General features: G+C 48.0%; 1 protein-coding gene across 8 annotated transcripts in view; it reads right to left on the bottom strand.

Moving 5' to 3' along the window:
• PPFIBP2 (PPFIA binding protein 2) overlaps positions 1-15,510 on the bottom strand; it is a 158,251-nt gene that overhangs the window by 27,706 nt on the left and 115,035 nt on the right. For all 8 annotated transcript variants that reach the window (XM_068554740.1, XM_068554732.1, XM_068554734.1 and 5 more), the window contains 3 exons: positions 7,528-7,620; positions 2,689-2,800; positions 209-270 (listed from right to left, as the gene is read on the bottom strand). In XM_068554740.1, the coding sequence (XP_068410841.1) occupies positions 209-270; positions 2,689-2,800; positions 7,528-7,620 (267 nt within the window). The remainder of the gene's footprint in view (positions 1-208; positions 271-2,688; positions 2,801-7,527; positions 7,621-15,510) is intronic.

Here is a 15,510-nt window from a genome sequence, read left to right as displayed (position 1 = left end):
GATGGTATTTAGGCAAAGCTCCCGGGCATCAAAGCCAAAAACAGGTGGCTGAGCCATGTGTCTAGGAGGCAGAGGCCATTCTCCTGACACTTCCTGAGTCAGTGGTCTGATGGGCACAGCCCTGTCCAAAATATCAGAGACTAATAGGACCAAACAGAACCAGGAATGTCAGCAGGGAAAGGGCAGGGCCACTCCATGGCCATCTTACCTTATCTTCATTGGCAACAAGCAAAGTTTCCATCCCCATTTTCAGACGTTGGATTTCTTGGTCTAAAAGAATTTAGGTATAGGAAGAATTATTTATGTAGATGCAGACAACTATTCCCACCTGCTAAAGATGCTGACTTTCCATATGGATAAATTACACGTGGCTCCCAACTTCTTTAAAGAGCCCATGATGGTATCTGGTGTAGAGTCAGTCTCATTACATATTTGTTGGACTATTAAATGAATGAACCTACTATTTTGTCTTCTCTTTATAGACATTTGTGGGGAAAAACCAAAATGCCATTTATTCAAGGGTGACACAGAGGAACCCCCAAATCTTTCACAACTGACATCCCACAAGGAAACAGACATTTATCCTTTATAACTTGAGTAGGCATGTACCTGGGCTGCTAACTAGTTTCAGAGAGAATCACACTGTCCCATGGATTGTAGCAGAGGAGAATTTAAAATGAGAAAAAAAAGAAAATCTATAGCTGAACAGAGACAGGGAAAGAATGATTATGTAAAAAAGAGCCAGGTACTTGGCTCAATTTAGAAGGTCACAGTCGGAATTGACTAACAGTATTTAGCTGGATCTATAGATATATTAAAACAAACTCTGTTAAGGAAAACAATCTTAGTTCATCATAAACCTACAGAATTTCTCTATGGGCCAAGGGATCTTTGTCAGTCTGTGGTGGACAACACATTGCCTTCTCTCACTTTGGACCCAAGAGACTCTCGAATTCTTCCCAAACTAGTCTGGAGAGCCAGGTCAAAGGCCAAAGCCTAAAGGAGCTGGGGGTCTTTCTGCCAAATACGTGAAGGTCTAAGACTTAACACATAGCTAGTTTTTCCAAACAAAGCCCTATACCCATCCCCAAATTGGGTACTACAGAGAATAGGGATGTCTATGTAAGAAAAATACAGGAGACAAGGGGACAAAAATATGTATAGTCACCCCATCTCCTTTTGGGATGCTTGCTCCATCCGACAATAGGAAGAATGGATTTATGGACTCTGTGTAAATGGTTGTAGGGATTCATTTTCAGAGGAAGGTGCAGAGTGCTGCTCATTATCTTAGGCTCTGGGCGGCTAAAGATCAACTTGGCAACCCAGTTTGTGGAGGGGAGGGCAGTAAGCTCCAGATGAAGACTGGCAAACCTTGATGCCTTGGGCAGGCCCCAACCTGAGCAAGGCCCCAAGGATCAGCTCCAGGGGGTGCCCGACGATGGAATGGGGTGGGGCCTGGAAGGCAAGGCCTGTGGGGAAGCATGGAGTGCAGGGGGAAGCCTGCCTGGCCCAGAAGTCAGGGCCTGGGGAGCTCTCTATGCAAGTTTAGCATCACAGACAGTCTAGAGTATCTCAGGGGTCTCCAGCCTCCACATTAGGCCGTGGCAAGTAGGTGACATACTCAATGGCTTGAGAAGACAATGAGAAAGGCTGGCGGAGGGATGAGCACATGGGTCACTAATTTCCTCCTCCCGCCTAAGCCATTGTTTCGGGGCTGCACAGCTTCCCCACCCCAGCCAGGGATCCAAGCTAAGCGGTGCCGAGGCCCAGCTGCGACTCTGTAGTGGGGCTAATTCACAGGGCTATGTGACCTCCTCCAGCACTGCTCTGCAGCCCCAGGGCCAGAGGAGAAGCTGGAGGGTGTGTGATCATTTTGTATATAAGGCAAATAGCTGTAAATGTCAAATACGCATTAAGAATATTTGAGGATTTAGCCTCTATTTTTAATCAGCAAGACTTGAACTCCTCAGGGACCATTCACCATCCTTTCACTTATTCAGTAAATATTTCTTAGCAGCCATGGGCTGAATGCCGTGTGAAGCTCTGTGGATATGGTCTCAAATAAGAGAGACACAGTCACTGCCCAGAAGGAGGATGACAGTCTATACAAGAAGACCTCACGAAATACAACACTGATCAATTACAATAAGTACTATGAAAGAAAACAAGAGTGCTGAGTTTGAGAAAAATGGGGGCACCTAGTTGAGGTAGGGTGGCCAGGAAAGGTCTTCCTGAGAGGTAACATTTAAGATGAGATCCAAAGGATGAGAAGTAACGAATTTGTTTCTGTAGCCTCAGGCTCTTATGTATCAGGCAGGGATCCATTCAATGACTGAATGAATTGCTAAAGCCTCTTTGGTGATGACATAAAGACAAGTCCTTTCAATTAAGGGAAAGAGTAAAAGCTCCAGAGGTAGCTGCACAGAGAGCTTCAATGGTCAGAGTGCATCTGAGAAAAGACTTCAGAGCTGAGTCCTCCAAACAGGGGAGGGGTTCATGGTAATGATTCCACAATAGAGCTGGGCTTTATAGGCCCATGCATGCACCCACGAACACACACACACACATGTACGTGCACACTGCATGCCTCCTCACACAGCACTACACACACCCAGAGGCACACATGCCCACTTATAAGAGAGGGCCCAGGGCCAAAGGGCAAACTGCATTCTGTCTCAGGCCAGTTACCTTTCTCTGCATGGTCATTGTGCAGAGCTGCGGTCCGGGACAGCTGGCTGTGCAGACGCTCAATTTCTGCATCCTTCAGGGCTACCTGCTCTTGCAGCTGGGCTACCTCAGCCTGAAAGAGAAAAAGCCATCCTACCAGCTCAGAGGGACTACCACACCATGACAAAGTACCTCAAGTCAGAGCCCAGGGCCAGTGGGTCCTAAGACACATTAAGAAGTTAGGAGCAAAGCTGCCAGAGGTGAGCAGTTAGAGGTGTTCACTGCCCTCCCCACAAGGTGGAGCTCTGCGGAATGAACGCAGTCTTCCTGGCCATTGTGGACATGCCCATGGCCCTGGCCATCCACCTGCTCTTTCTCCTGCATCCTCCTGCCTGACCAGGCTCTTTCCCTCCCATGCCTTCTGCAGCCGAAATAAGACAGAGGCCTGAGGAGGTGGGAACGTGCTCAATGGGAGGGCTGCCCTTGCTCCAAAGATGGATATTCTCTTTCTGGACATGGTCTTCCTTCTCCCAAGATATTCTGCAGTAGCATGTATGTAAAGCATTGTAACAAGTACGTTCATCTTTCGTTTTTCCACCCCATACAGGAAATACAGTGGAAATCAAATCACTACTAGTAGACAATGAGTGAGCCAAGAGTTCCCTTCCTCAAACTCTCCCACCCTGAATGCATATCCACTGCCTCTGCCCAACCTCAGACATCTATGCTCCTTTACCCAAATGAAATTACATGCAAGCATTACATACAGCATTCAGGTGTGCTGAGTGGACGTACTTTTGTAAACCAAGCATATAAGTACAACACAGGCGCATACACACATTCATACGGGCAGCAGCACTGGTGGTTCCCAAGTCTCTACTAGGTACAGCAGATTAAATTTCACACGTAACAGCAAATCAGGTGGTCCCTGTGTTCCCATACTGATTAGAAGATCAGAACTGGGTAGGTCCCATCCTGAGAGGCACACTGGCTTTGGAGTTAAACTTGGATTCTCTCATTTCCTAGTTGGGTAAGTGGTTTAACATTTCTGAGTCTTGGTTCATCTATAAAACCAGGAAAATAGCATTTAGCACACGGGGCTGCAGTAAGGAGTAAGTATGGTAAGGGTTATGAACAACTTAGTCTCATGCTCAGTAGACAGTAAGTCCTCAATAAATGCCACTTCTGTTGCTGCTCTCATCCTATTCCTTCCCTTATGGATAACTAGCTAGTTCTCTGAGCATCAAACCAGATTAAGAGGGGCTTCCCTGGTGGCACAGTGGTTAAGAGTCTGCCTGCCAATGTAGGGGACACGGGTTCAATCTCTAGTCCAGGAGGATCCCACATGCCGCGGAGCAACTAAGCCCATGTGCCACAACTACTGAGCCTGCACTCTGGAGCCCACGAGCCATAACACTGAAGCCCGTCTGCCTACAGCCTGTGCTCCACAACAAGAGAAGCCACCACAGTGAGAAGCCTGCACACCACAATGAAGAGTGGCCCCCATTGCTGCAACTAGAGAAAGCCCGCGCGCAGCAACGAAGACCCAAGTCAGCCAAAAATAAATAAATAAATAAATAAATAAATAAATAAATAAATAAATAAAATAAAATAAAATAAAATAAAATCTATAAAAAAGAAAAAAAACAAAACAGACTAAGAAAGGGGGTGAGAACTAACTCCCAGCCAGCCAACGGCACACACAGCAAAAGCTTCTACTCTGGGCACCCTCTCCCCATGTGGTAGCCCAATCGGGCCCCACCTTTATTCTGCAAGGTTATGGTATGGGGCTGTCCTATCCCGAGGTCATTTTTGAACAAGTCAAGTAATCAAATGAGCACTGGTCCTATTGGTGGCCCTTCCACCAAACAGGCCTGTGTTCAGCTTCAGGACACACGGACTGAGAGCCTACTCTCCAACGGCCCCATGCTCACTGCGTTCTTACATCAACCCTCACTCAATCCTCACAGGAAACCATGGGATGAAGCAGTACCCCTGCATGTCACCGGGGAGAAAACAGGAGTAGGGAAGGATTCGACTCCCAAGTCACAGAACTATTCAGCGACCAGGCCAGGACGTGAACCCTGCCTGCTCCAAAGCCAGGGCTCCACCCAGCCTGGGCTGTCTGTTGCTGAGTTAATAGCACAGATGAGGGCTCCTCTTATGGGGAGAGGGCTCCCTGAGCCCACCTCAAGGGGTTCTGGACAAACCTTCCCTAACATCCCCAAAATGGGCCCATGTAAAAACAAAGAAGTGGCAAAGGGGTGGGTTTCCTTATCCAAAGTCCCTACAGAGCACTGTCCCTTTGCTTGGTTTCCACCCACAGAGGACAGAGAGCTGGGTCCAGCTGTACCAAACGGCTTGCAGAGACTCGTGGCCATGGGCAGCTCTGCACAGCTAACCCAGGGCCTTGGAGCCATGGGCTTACGATTGATGGCGACAGTGGCTTCTGAAAATATTAGCCTTGGGACTCAATCCAAATGCCTCTCATTTCTACAAGGGCCAGAATATTCTTGGAAGATATTCTCTTAACTTCTCTTGCACCTTCCACACCCATTTCTCCCCTTCTCTGTAGACAGGGTGAGAGCTGGTCTCTGTTAGGAATCCGGATGCCTGATTCTTGTCTTTGGGCCCCACAGTGGACACCAGTGACGAGATGCTATCCAGGCAGAGCCCAGGCTCTTCTCTGAGGCCTGCCTCTGGGTGAGGTCATTTATTTACAACTCTACAGACCAAGTGGCTGGGCCCAACCTCCCATGTGCCACTTTTCACAGAACAGGCCAGAAATGACAGGTGCTCTCTTATGCTTAGAAAGGTATCTGTCCCTAAGCTGGGAAGTCTACAACAGCCCAGAGGCCGTGTACCTGACCATGGGGAAAAGTATGCTATTGCATGGCCACTGAGGCTGGAGCTGTGTGGCGAGAGGTCTGGGACAAAGCCAGGCAGACTGGCGCCAGGCAGAGATGGGGGCTCTGCCTCTCTGCAGGTGCTGGGCCTTATTAAACCCAGGGACCCTGCCCTACCGCTGCTGCACTGAAAGACGAATCACACTGACAGACTGAGAAGCTTTACACAGAAAATGGAAGAACTTTCAAAAACAAGGCAGGTTTCAACCGCAGGGAATTAGGATGACAGAGGGAAAGGAGTATGAGTCTTGGAACGACACAGACCCAGATCAGAACCTCACCTTGGCCACGCTGAGCCTCAGTTTCCTTACCAGGAAAACGAGGATAATAAATCAATAGACCTTGCTGGGTTATTTTATGGACCAAATGAGAAAATGTGTACAAAGGGCTTAACACATTCTGGCACACAGGAGGGTCTCCAGACGTGGCGGTTATTAAGTAACCCATAGTATCTCAAAGGTCTACATGCCAAGGCAAAGCGCTTAGGTGATTTAAACGAGTTGTTTGGTTTTATAAGAGAAGGTGGAGTGTACAGCTTCAAAGGTTTCACCAAGACAGGACTCGCTTGAGGGGATCATGGGGATGGAAGGTTCTGAGCTTTTAGAGAAACAGTGCTCCTCGAACTGGGGGTTGTGAAGCACAGTGCACACAAGGGAACACGTAGATAAGAACAAAGCAGTAGATGATCAAGCAGATTGTCTAGCGCTCGAGCTGACTAGTTGTAAGATCTTGGGAAAGTTGCCTAACTACTCTGTGCCTCAGTTTCCTCATCTGTAAAATAGTTAAGAAAATTACTTACGTTTATGCAATAGAATATTATATAGACATCAACATCATGTTCGGAGTTTTCTTTTAATAGCATGGTATAAAATTGTGTATAAATTATCAACATCAAAAACTAAGAGAGAGAGAGACACCCCAAAAAGAGAAATGCCTGGAAGGAAATATTAATAGTGGTAGCTCCTGGGCAGGATACGAATGATTTTTATTCCTTTAAATTTTTGTGGTTTAAAATTATCTATAATGGTTATTATTGTTTTTAGAATCATTTAAAGTTATAGAAAAAATAAAACTGAAAGTACAAACGAGATGTTAAGAAAACTCTAAGATGAAAATGCCTACAGGACCATCTGGTAACACCTGTGGGTGGCGCTGCAGAGCTCTCAGTGGAAAGGCAGGCGTGCACCCACCCACCAGAGGGAGCCTGGCCAGCTCCTCAGGCAGGAAAACTGCTTCAGGGTTTTAAAGCTTCCAGCCCCCAACCCCAGAGAGTCCCTCCTCCGCCTGCATGGAAGTCTAACTGTATACGTGAAATTTCCTAATACTTAAGTGACAGCTAATTCGACGTTTTAAAATACAACGTTCTGGCCAAAACAATAAATGTGTGGGCTGAATCCTTTCCAACTATTAGAGGAAACTATTAGAGAAAACAAAGGATGGAGGGATAAAATTTATTTCACGAAAGAATGTATCACGGGTGTCCTTTAAACAGCAAGCTCCCCAGTTCAACAGAAACATGATGTGGTTAAAAAAATATTACAAGTATATATTTTTAGGAATTGCTAAAAATAAAGCATGCCTCTTTTTAGAAACTGATTATTAGAGGGACTGCTAAATTTAAAATGATGCAGCCAAGACAATGTTGGCATTCATCTGCTCTAGGACTCATCACTCACTCGTAGAGGCCCTGCTTGGCCCAATGTCAGCCTGGGGGTGCCATGGGACACAGAGAGAGGAAGGAGACTTGGCGACCTCAGCAGCTCATATCTCATGGGCTTTCCCCAGGAGAAGAGCCCTCCTGGATTAAATCTGTCTGCTCACACAATCTGGGCACTGTCGCGTGTACACACAGCGGGATCAATTCCCCCATTCCTCAGCCTTAGGCTACGGCACACCCCAGACCCTCCCCACTGGGCCTCAAAGCCTCTCCGTAAACATCAGAGCCGCCTTTTACCTTGGTGGCCTTCAGTTTCCATTCATACTGGTTCCGTTCATTTTCCAACTCTTCCACCTTGATTTTGAGGTGCCGGAGCTCCTGCAGTAACTCCTAGGGGGTTGAGGAAGACAGACAGAGTGCTGCTGGTTAAAGAGCAGGATGTTCCTGGGATCTACAACCCTGGGTAAAGCACATGCACAGTGGATACCACGGCAGGAGCGACCGCATCAGGCTGCACGCTGAGGCTGGCTCCGATCTTTAAACACGGTCCTCGTTTCAGGAAAAAGCTATGTGCCCATCACAAAACAAAGGCCAGGGAGTTGCAGACAAAAGGAAGAGAAAACTTTCTTCTTCTTTCCAGAACTTGTTCTCCCCGCCCCTTTCTGACATGTGTGTTCCCCAAATCATGCACGTATGTGTAGGGGGAAGGACAGGTAGGATTTGGGAGCAAGAGAAACAGATGCAGAAATGAGGCAGCTTGTTGCAGACAAAGCAGCAGGAAGCAGGCTAATAGGGAGCATCTCTCTGTGCTGGGGGTCGAGGAACCCAGGGGAGGAGGTCGGCGTTCCTGCAAGGCTTCACAGAGGAAGTGACAGCCAGGAGGACAGCAACAAAACGCTAAAAGGACAGATGCTAAGTGTGAAATGCAGAGGCCGGTCTGGGTGTTCCAGTTCAGAGGAGGGGTTGGCTTGAAGAAAGGAGGGAGGGAGGAGGCGTCCAGGGAGAGGGCAGACAGCCTGCTGGGCTGGAGCAGAGGATGGGCAGCATTCAGTGGGAACCGAGACCGAGACCGGGAAGATAAGGCGGGCCCTTACTGTAAAGGCTTTTGGATGAGAATATAAGGAGTTCTGACGCCATTCTTTAGACAGCAGGGAGCCTCTGAAGGTTGCTGGGCGGGGAAGTGACACTTAAACAACTTGCCGATGGTGGAGCTGGAAATCAGGGCTGTATCTTCTGACCCCAGGGCCCCTGCTTTCTAAAGTAGCCCTTTAGTAAAGACACCGCTGAGCACCCTTATCCCAAACCTAGGTTCCTTTAATGGACAAATGGTCCTGCTGACTGGTTTCTATCAGAAAAATTAGCATAAAAGTGGTTACTTCCGTAGACTTTCTGAACTCCAGATTCACACAACAAACTTCCCACAACATCTCCACATGGATGGCACAGAGGCATCTTACGACTGTCATGAGCCAAGTGTAACTCTTAATTCCCCCTCGTAGACATCCCTGTCTCACTAAATGGCATCTCCATCCTGTGCCAGAAACCTGGGCTCCATCCTTGGCACCTCCTTCTGTCTTCCCCCCTACATACGTAACTCGTCCCCAAGCCTTCTAAATTCTACCTTCAAGGAAATCACCGGAATCTCTCTTTTATCTCAACTCTACCATCACTAGCAGTTAGTGCTGAGAGCCTGGACAGCCTCTCCACTGGCTGGTCTTCTGTCATCTTGCCCTTCTTGAAGCCATCGACCTCCATGGCATCCAGGGGAACAATACAATTAAAGCACAGATCTGATCCTGGCCCTTCCCTGCTCCTCAAAGCTCACGAACTTTAACCCACGACCAGTACAGCCTGGCCGAACCCAGGACCCTGCCTGCCTCTTGTACTACTGTCTCTCCCCAGTTATGCTCCAGCCATGCTGGATACTTTTTAGTTCCTCTTTCTGACTTGGGCCCTCACATATGCCTCTCCCTCTGTCTGGAAATTTCTGCCAGGTTAACCCCTGCCCATCCTTCAGGCCGCCATGAGCAAAGCTATTCCAACCTCTACACTTCATCAGGTCCCTCTGCTATACTCTCTTGTGGCATCTGTATAATCTCTTACATCATTTGCAATTAAACAGTTCCTGGTGTGATTGCTGATGGCTAGTTCTCCTCCTATACTGTGAACTCCGTGAGCTTTGCTAACCTCTGGCACATAGTTAGGTATGCATTATTGCTTGGATGAACGAACACTTGCGATTCAAGCCATCATTTAACTGGCCTTTGCATCCTGAGACAATCCACCAGAAAGTTACATTGCCTACACTTGCATTTTGCAGGGATACTCACTAAGATTTTCTTATAACTGAGGTGAACATTTGTTGATGCCCTTTTAGAAACGTATCTTCCAAGCTAAGATTATTGCCTCTGTGATCCGCAACATTAGACTTTAAGGCCTGTTGTGACTTGTAGCAGATCCAGGATCATTCTCTGAGAACATTTCTGGCCCTGCCTGAGGGGGCGCCAGGCCTGCTGATGGCAGAACTGAAAGTGTGCAGGTTACTGCTGAGGGGCTGCCACTGTGGGGACACAGAGCATGATGACCTCCAGGCCCTGTGACCTCTCTAGCGCATCCTCTTCCTTCTAAGCTATTTGTTGCCCATCGTGGGCTATAAACACTGGTGCACAGTGTAACTTCTTTTACAAGTCTTTCTGGGGTAACCCACTCACCGTGGGGCATGCCCAGCACCCCTCTCAGAGCTTCCCTTTCCAAATCTACACCTACATCTTGACTCTCAATTTTTTCCCCACCGAGGCCGCCTCCCCTCATGCCCAAGTCTGGGTAGAGATTTTCAACATGTCCCATAGTTCAGTATGGATCATGGCAACTTCCTACAGACATGGCTACTATGCCCTTGACTTTCCCTTGGGCTTCCAAGTCCTCTTCGATAGCGGGCCTTGGAGGCACAGGCTCATTTCTGTGCAGCTGCCATCACAAAGGACCTGGTGATGCCAGTGCAAGGGGCCAAGTCCAGAATCCCAGTCAGATACACCCCATAGGGCCCACAGGTCATGAAATCCCTCGAATGTGATTACACGGGAGAACTTTTCCCGGAAATTCAGATGACGACAGTTGTCACAGCATATGGACACTTGTGTTCTATTTTCTCCCTGGGGATAAACCTCTTTAAAAATAAACTTGAGAGGATTATTTTATGATGCTATTTTTTTCTTAAATTAAAAAAAAAAAAAAAATCATGTGAGCTGAAACTTCATTTAATCTCCCAGCCCAGGAGGGAGAATCAGTGTCTGAGTCGTACCTGGGAAGGGGACCCGAAGCTTGCTTTTACACCAATGCCCCGTCACTCAGGGCACCTGACACACCTCATTCCCAGCCCTGAGGGAGATGAGTACCGCCACCGGTCAGAGGGTTGGCCTCGCCGGGTCAGACCCTGCTCGGTGAGGGTCACGGAGCTCAGCTCACATCCCGGGGGGAGCGAGTCCCAGGCTCTGCCCAGAGGTGACCACAGATCCATGTTAAGCCAGCGCACGCTGTTCTGGGTAGGAGAAGCCCCAGCCCCTCCGCCAGTGAGATGCCCCACACACGCATGCTCCGATATACTTAAGTGTGGTTCCTACTGGTGACCCCTCCCAACGGGCACACTCCTGGCCGCAGGGCTGGGGCCGGGCCGCACCGTCGCCGGCTGCCACCTCCTCCGGGTGGTCCCTACTGAGTGAGAGGCGCTCTTGAATCTGCCTGTGGATGTCCAGCTGCAGCCTACACATCTGCTCCTGCAGCTCACTGATCACATTCAGAACCGACTGCAGGAAGGGAGAGAGAGGAGAAGAAAAGCACTCAGGGTCAGTCAGCGCTCAGACATGGAACTCCTTAGGAGAGAACAGAAGGATGGAAGGCGGCACACAGCGGTCGCTGTCCGTGACCATACACTCTCTTCACAGGAGCCAAAAGACGTGGCATTTCCCTGACCTGCCCCATCCGTGGGCCTGTCTGCAGTATGGCCTTCGTGCCATACTGGGGCCGTCCTTGCATGTCAGCGTCTGAGGCGCAGAGTCTAGCAAGAGCGGAGATGGGATCACATACGGACGCATCCCTTCTACACTCGCCAACACCCTCCCCAAACATGCCAACACCCGTGCACAGGGGACATACGGCGCACAACACGCTCATGCACGCTACTACGTCCCCAACCCTAAACGCTCCCTCACACCCGACACCAGACCTGACTCCTCTGTAGCCTCAAGAACATTTTGGCCTTTTATGGCAACTTTGGAAAATAACTGCAACCCTTGGAATTCATACCTACTCAGTTTTGAATGCCTTGCACTAGCAGCTCTGCTGGGCTTTCCTTTATCTACTCCACAGACATCCAGCGTCACTCCGCAGAGACCCAAGGCCACAGTAAAGCAATGGCGCTCGCAGGTGAGTGAGGAGAAACACACAAATAACAATCACAACAGGCTGTAAGTGCTACACCAATAAGACTATGGGGCTTCCAGGGAGTGGTGAATGACTAATTCTGCCTGGGTCGAGACAAAGAGATGGGACGAGTCTAAGTGATGTCAAGTAGGCGCATTCTAGATCCCTTGCCTGTGCGGGGGAGTAAAGGAGACGAGGAGTCATGGGCCTGGCTGGCAGGGTGGAGGATGGTGCCACTCACGGCAACAAGAAACCCAAGAGCCTGGGGAAGACTGCGGGCAGCTGATGGGGCCGCGGCAGGGGCATGGAGTTAAGGAGACAGTTGGCAATAGATCCCAACAGAGCCTAGGGTGGGTGGGGTGGCAGCCAATTAAAGTGTTTAGCCCCTCTCTGCCCACCCTTACTGACATTCTGAGCACTGGCACCTGGTACTGAGAGGTCTGCCCCCTGGCACCATGAGAACTGTCCAGGCACGCTAGAAAGAGGTTTTCCATCCCCCAAAAAAGTGTTTTCTAAAAGAAGAAAAGCTCCTCCCCCGTTACCTTGTTGTTTCGTAACCCCCTTTTTCCAATGTAGAAGGAAAACTGAGGGTCCGGATGGCAGCTTGGGTCTGAGAGGGCGCTGCTAGGGCCCCTATGCCAGCCTGCTCTCCCTCCAGAGATGCCACTTGAACTGGGAGAGCTGCAAATGCAGGCATTGCTGTCATAAGCGGGCTCCTGGCCTCCCAGCCACTCTCTCCTTGAGCTAGCTCACCTGAGTTAGCCCAGAGGCAGCCCCACGTTGTGTTCCCCCAGAGTCAGTCGTCAGAGGGTGGGCCTCACCTGCTCATCTGACTTTGGTAAACACCGCACATGGTGCCTGGCACACGGAGGCCTTCGATAAATGTGAGTTTGCTTTCCCCACTGCTTCTCCTTTTGCCACCAAGTGTTTGATCCATAAGAAACGAAGGAGAGAAACTGGGAGAGCAACAGAAAACACCTCAAGGTCATGCAACACAGTTAAGGCCCATGTGACATTGATCGCTGACAACAAAAGCCCAGTGGCTCTGCACCCTCCAGCATGCTTCCCTTACTGGCTACTCTTCCAGAACGTTTAGTCTCTCCTGGTCACTGGCCCTGCCGGTCTCCACACCTGCTCTTCTCTCTCATGTAAGTTTCAAGAACGTCACGGCCCTCGCTCTTCTCTTGTTCCCTTCATTGTTGTCTCTCTCAAGTGAGGGGTCTAGACCCGCTGACCCTGATTTTCATCACCTCATCCCCACCCCCACTCTCCAAGCAGATGAGCTCGAGCTCTGTCTCCACCACACAAGGGGTCAGCACCCTCCTCGCGGTCAGATCCACACACGTATCCTCTGTCCTCAAGCTGCGTGGCTCCCTCGTTTTACTCCTTACCTTCGGCAGCTCTGCACTATTCAGGTTCTTCTGGCCTCCCTTTTACTCTTTTCCTGCCAACTTATGGATCACTCCAGTCTGTGTAGGTCTTCATGAATCCCAATGTCAACTGATCCATTTAGTTTTTCTTTGGCTTTCTGTCATCACAACTTGAAGGCCTTCTATATCAGCAGCCAAATTATGGACTAAAAATGCACACCAGGCAGGAGGACTAAGGGCAGATGACATGACCCTCTACAAAAAAAAAATCTTCCTAGAGGTAGTCTTAAGGTATTATTCATTATCACTTGGGTACCAATATGCCTATTTTAGCATTCATCCTATATTCCTCTATCTTATCTACAAGACCATCCCAAGCAATGTTTTCGCAGTGCCTCACTGAAGTGAGGATTTACCTAGCCTACCACTACAAGATGCACTCCTGGCCAAACCAATGAGGCCAATCAGACGTAACTTACTCTTAATGGACACAGATCCCTACTTTGTCCTCTGGCTTCTCACAAACCATCATAGGGTTGACCTCAAGAGCAACAGACTGAATTTTATAGAACACTTCTAACTTTCTTTGCCGTTTTGAAAAAAGAGGAGGAGGAGGAGGAGAAGGATAAGAAGAAAATGGTTACTTCCAGTTTTTCAGCAACTCACTTGATTTCTCCGATTCCTTAAAATTCACTTATAAACAAGCAGCCTGGGGACTGCTGTCCTAAGTTCTGTGCATCTGTCAGAGGCATCAGTGGAACCAAGCCCATTCTTTCTTTGATCTTCTTATTGAGAACATAACGTTAAAGGAAAACCTTCCTATTGTCCTCAGAACTGTCCCTTTCAGTGGGGTTTGATCTTCCTGATACTGTTCGTGCAGGTGCACTTTTATCTGTCCTTTCTACCTTTTGTACAAGCCCCTTTGAAAACTGGTTCCTCTCACTCAGCCATAAAAAGGAACGAAACTGAGTTATTTGTAGAGACGTGGATGGATCTAGAGACTGTCATACACAGTGAAGTAAGTCAGAAAGAGAAAAACAAATATCGTATATTAACGCCTGTATGTAGAACCTAGAAAAATGGTACAGATGAGCCGGTTTGCAAGGCAGAAGTTGAGACACAGATGTAGAGAACAGACATATGGACACAAAGGGGGTAAAACTGCGGTGGGGTGGGGATGGTGGTGTGCTGAATTGGGCGATTGGGATTGACATGTATACACTGATGTGTATAAAATTGATGACTAATAAGAACCTGCAGTATAAAAACAAACAAACAAAACTAATACTAAACTTTCATTGGGTTATTTGTATGGAAATATGTTAATATAAAGGTTTCAGACATTACATGAAATTTCTAAAAATCTTAAAAAAAAAAAAGAAAACTGGTTCCTCTCAAGGTACCTCTACCTTTTCCTTTTTATTGGTATATTATTTGTGAGGTTACACAGTCAGAAATAAGTATATTTTTATGTAGTTCAATATCCTTGAGTCATCTCTTCTATTGCTGAACTTTCAAAGGTATGATTTCCAAGGTCCACAGTGCATGTCTGTCTATGCCGCGTTCTCCCCTCCCTATCATGAACTCTCAAAATAACAATGGCCACTCTCTCAAGATACCCATCACTTTCACTTCATAAACTAGTTTCTAGCTTTGCTTCAGCATTAGAGCCAGAGTGGCAGTTTTCCTGGTTTACTTTATCTACATTCAGGGCGGAAACTATAAATGTGGGGGTGGAAGGCAAAAACAAAAACCAACCTTTCGATACCTAGGTGTTGAGCTGGAGCTTTTTTAAGGGCTATCCAATTGCTGCTCCCTCTCATTACTGCCCTCTCTGTCTGCCTCCATCAGTCTGGGGATCTGTATCAGGAGTGCACCTATTTTCCTCCTCTGCTCCATGTGACCATTTCTCCATGCCCCAGCTCTTCTGGAACACTCTCTTCTAAACTCCCTATCCACGTAGAGGTGCTGTTTTCCAGTATGTCCAGCCTCAGGCTTGGCACTTCCACTTACTTTTAAAATCCTTTATTTCCAGGGCTAGCCCCTCTCCTCTCTTAGTAGGTCTTTTCTCTCCCATAGGGCAGAGCCTTTTGTAGCGGTGTTTTCAATCTTGGGTCCCACATCATGAAGTCCAGGTGACATATATGAGGTTCTAATCCCTGTTCTGTAATCTCAACTCACTTTATTACTCTTGCTTTGCCAACCGTCAAAGTTTTTGTTTGTTTGTTTTATGGTTCTTTTCTATGTGAAACTAACTACTGGGCACTTCCCAAAATCATAGTCTTTCCCACCCCATCCTACCTGTTAAACTTATTCACAATTTTACTTAGTTGTTTCTCTCCCGCTTCCTTCATGCTCAGTTTAATACTGTCCTGGCACTCTGACACATAGCAGGTGGGAATACCACCTCCACATCTGTCAAAATGTCAAGTGTGTTATACCCTTTGACCCTTCAATTCCACTTCAGTATCCTCACACATTTACAAATTTA

Source organism: Eschrichtius robustus, chromosome 11 (genome assembly GCF_028021215.1).
Source record: "Eschrichtius robustus isolate mEscRob2 chromosome 11, mEscRob2.pri, whole genome shotgun sequence".
Classification (NCBI taxonomy): Eukaryota; Metazoa; Chordata; class Mammalia; order Artiodactyla; family Eschrichtiidae; genus Eschrichtius; species Eschrichtius robustus.
This window is presented reverse-complemented; position numbering and strand designations above follow the sequence as displayed.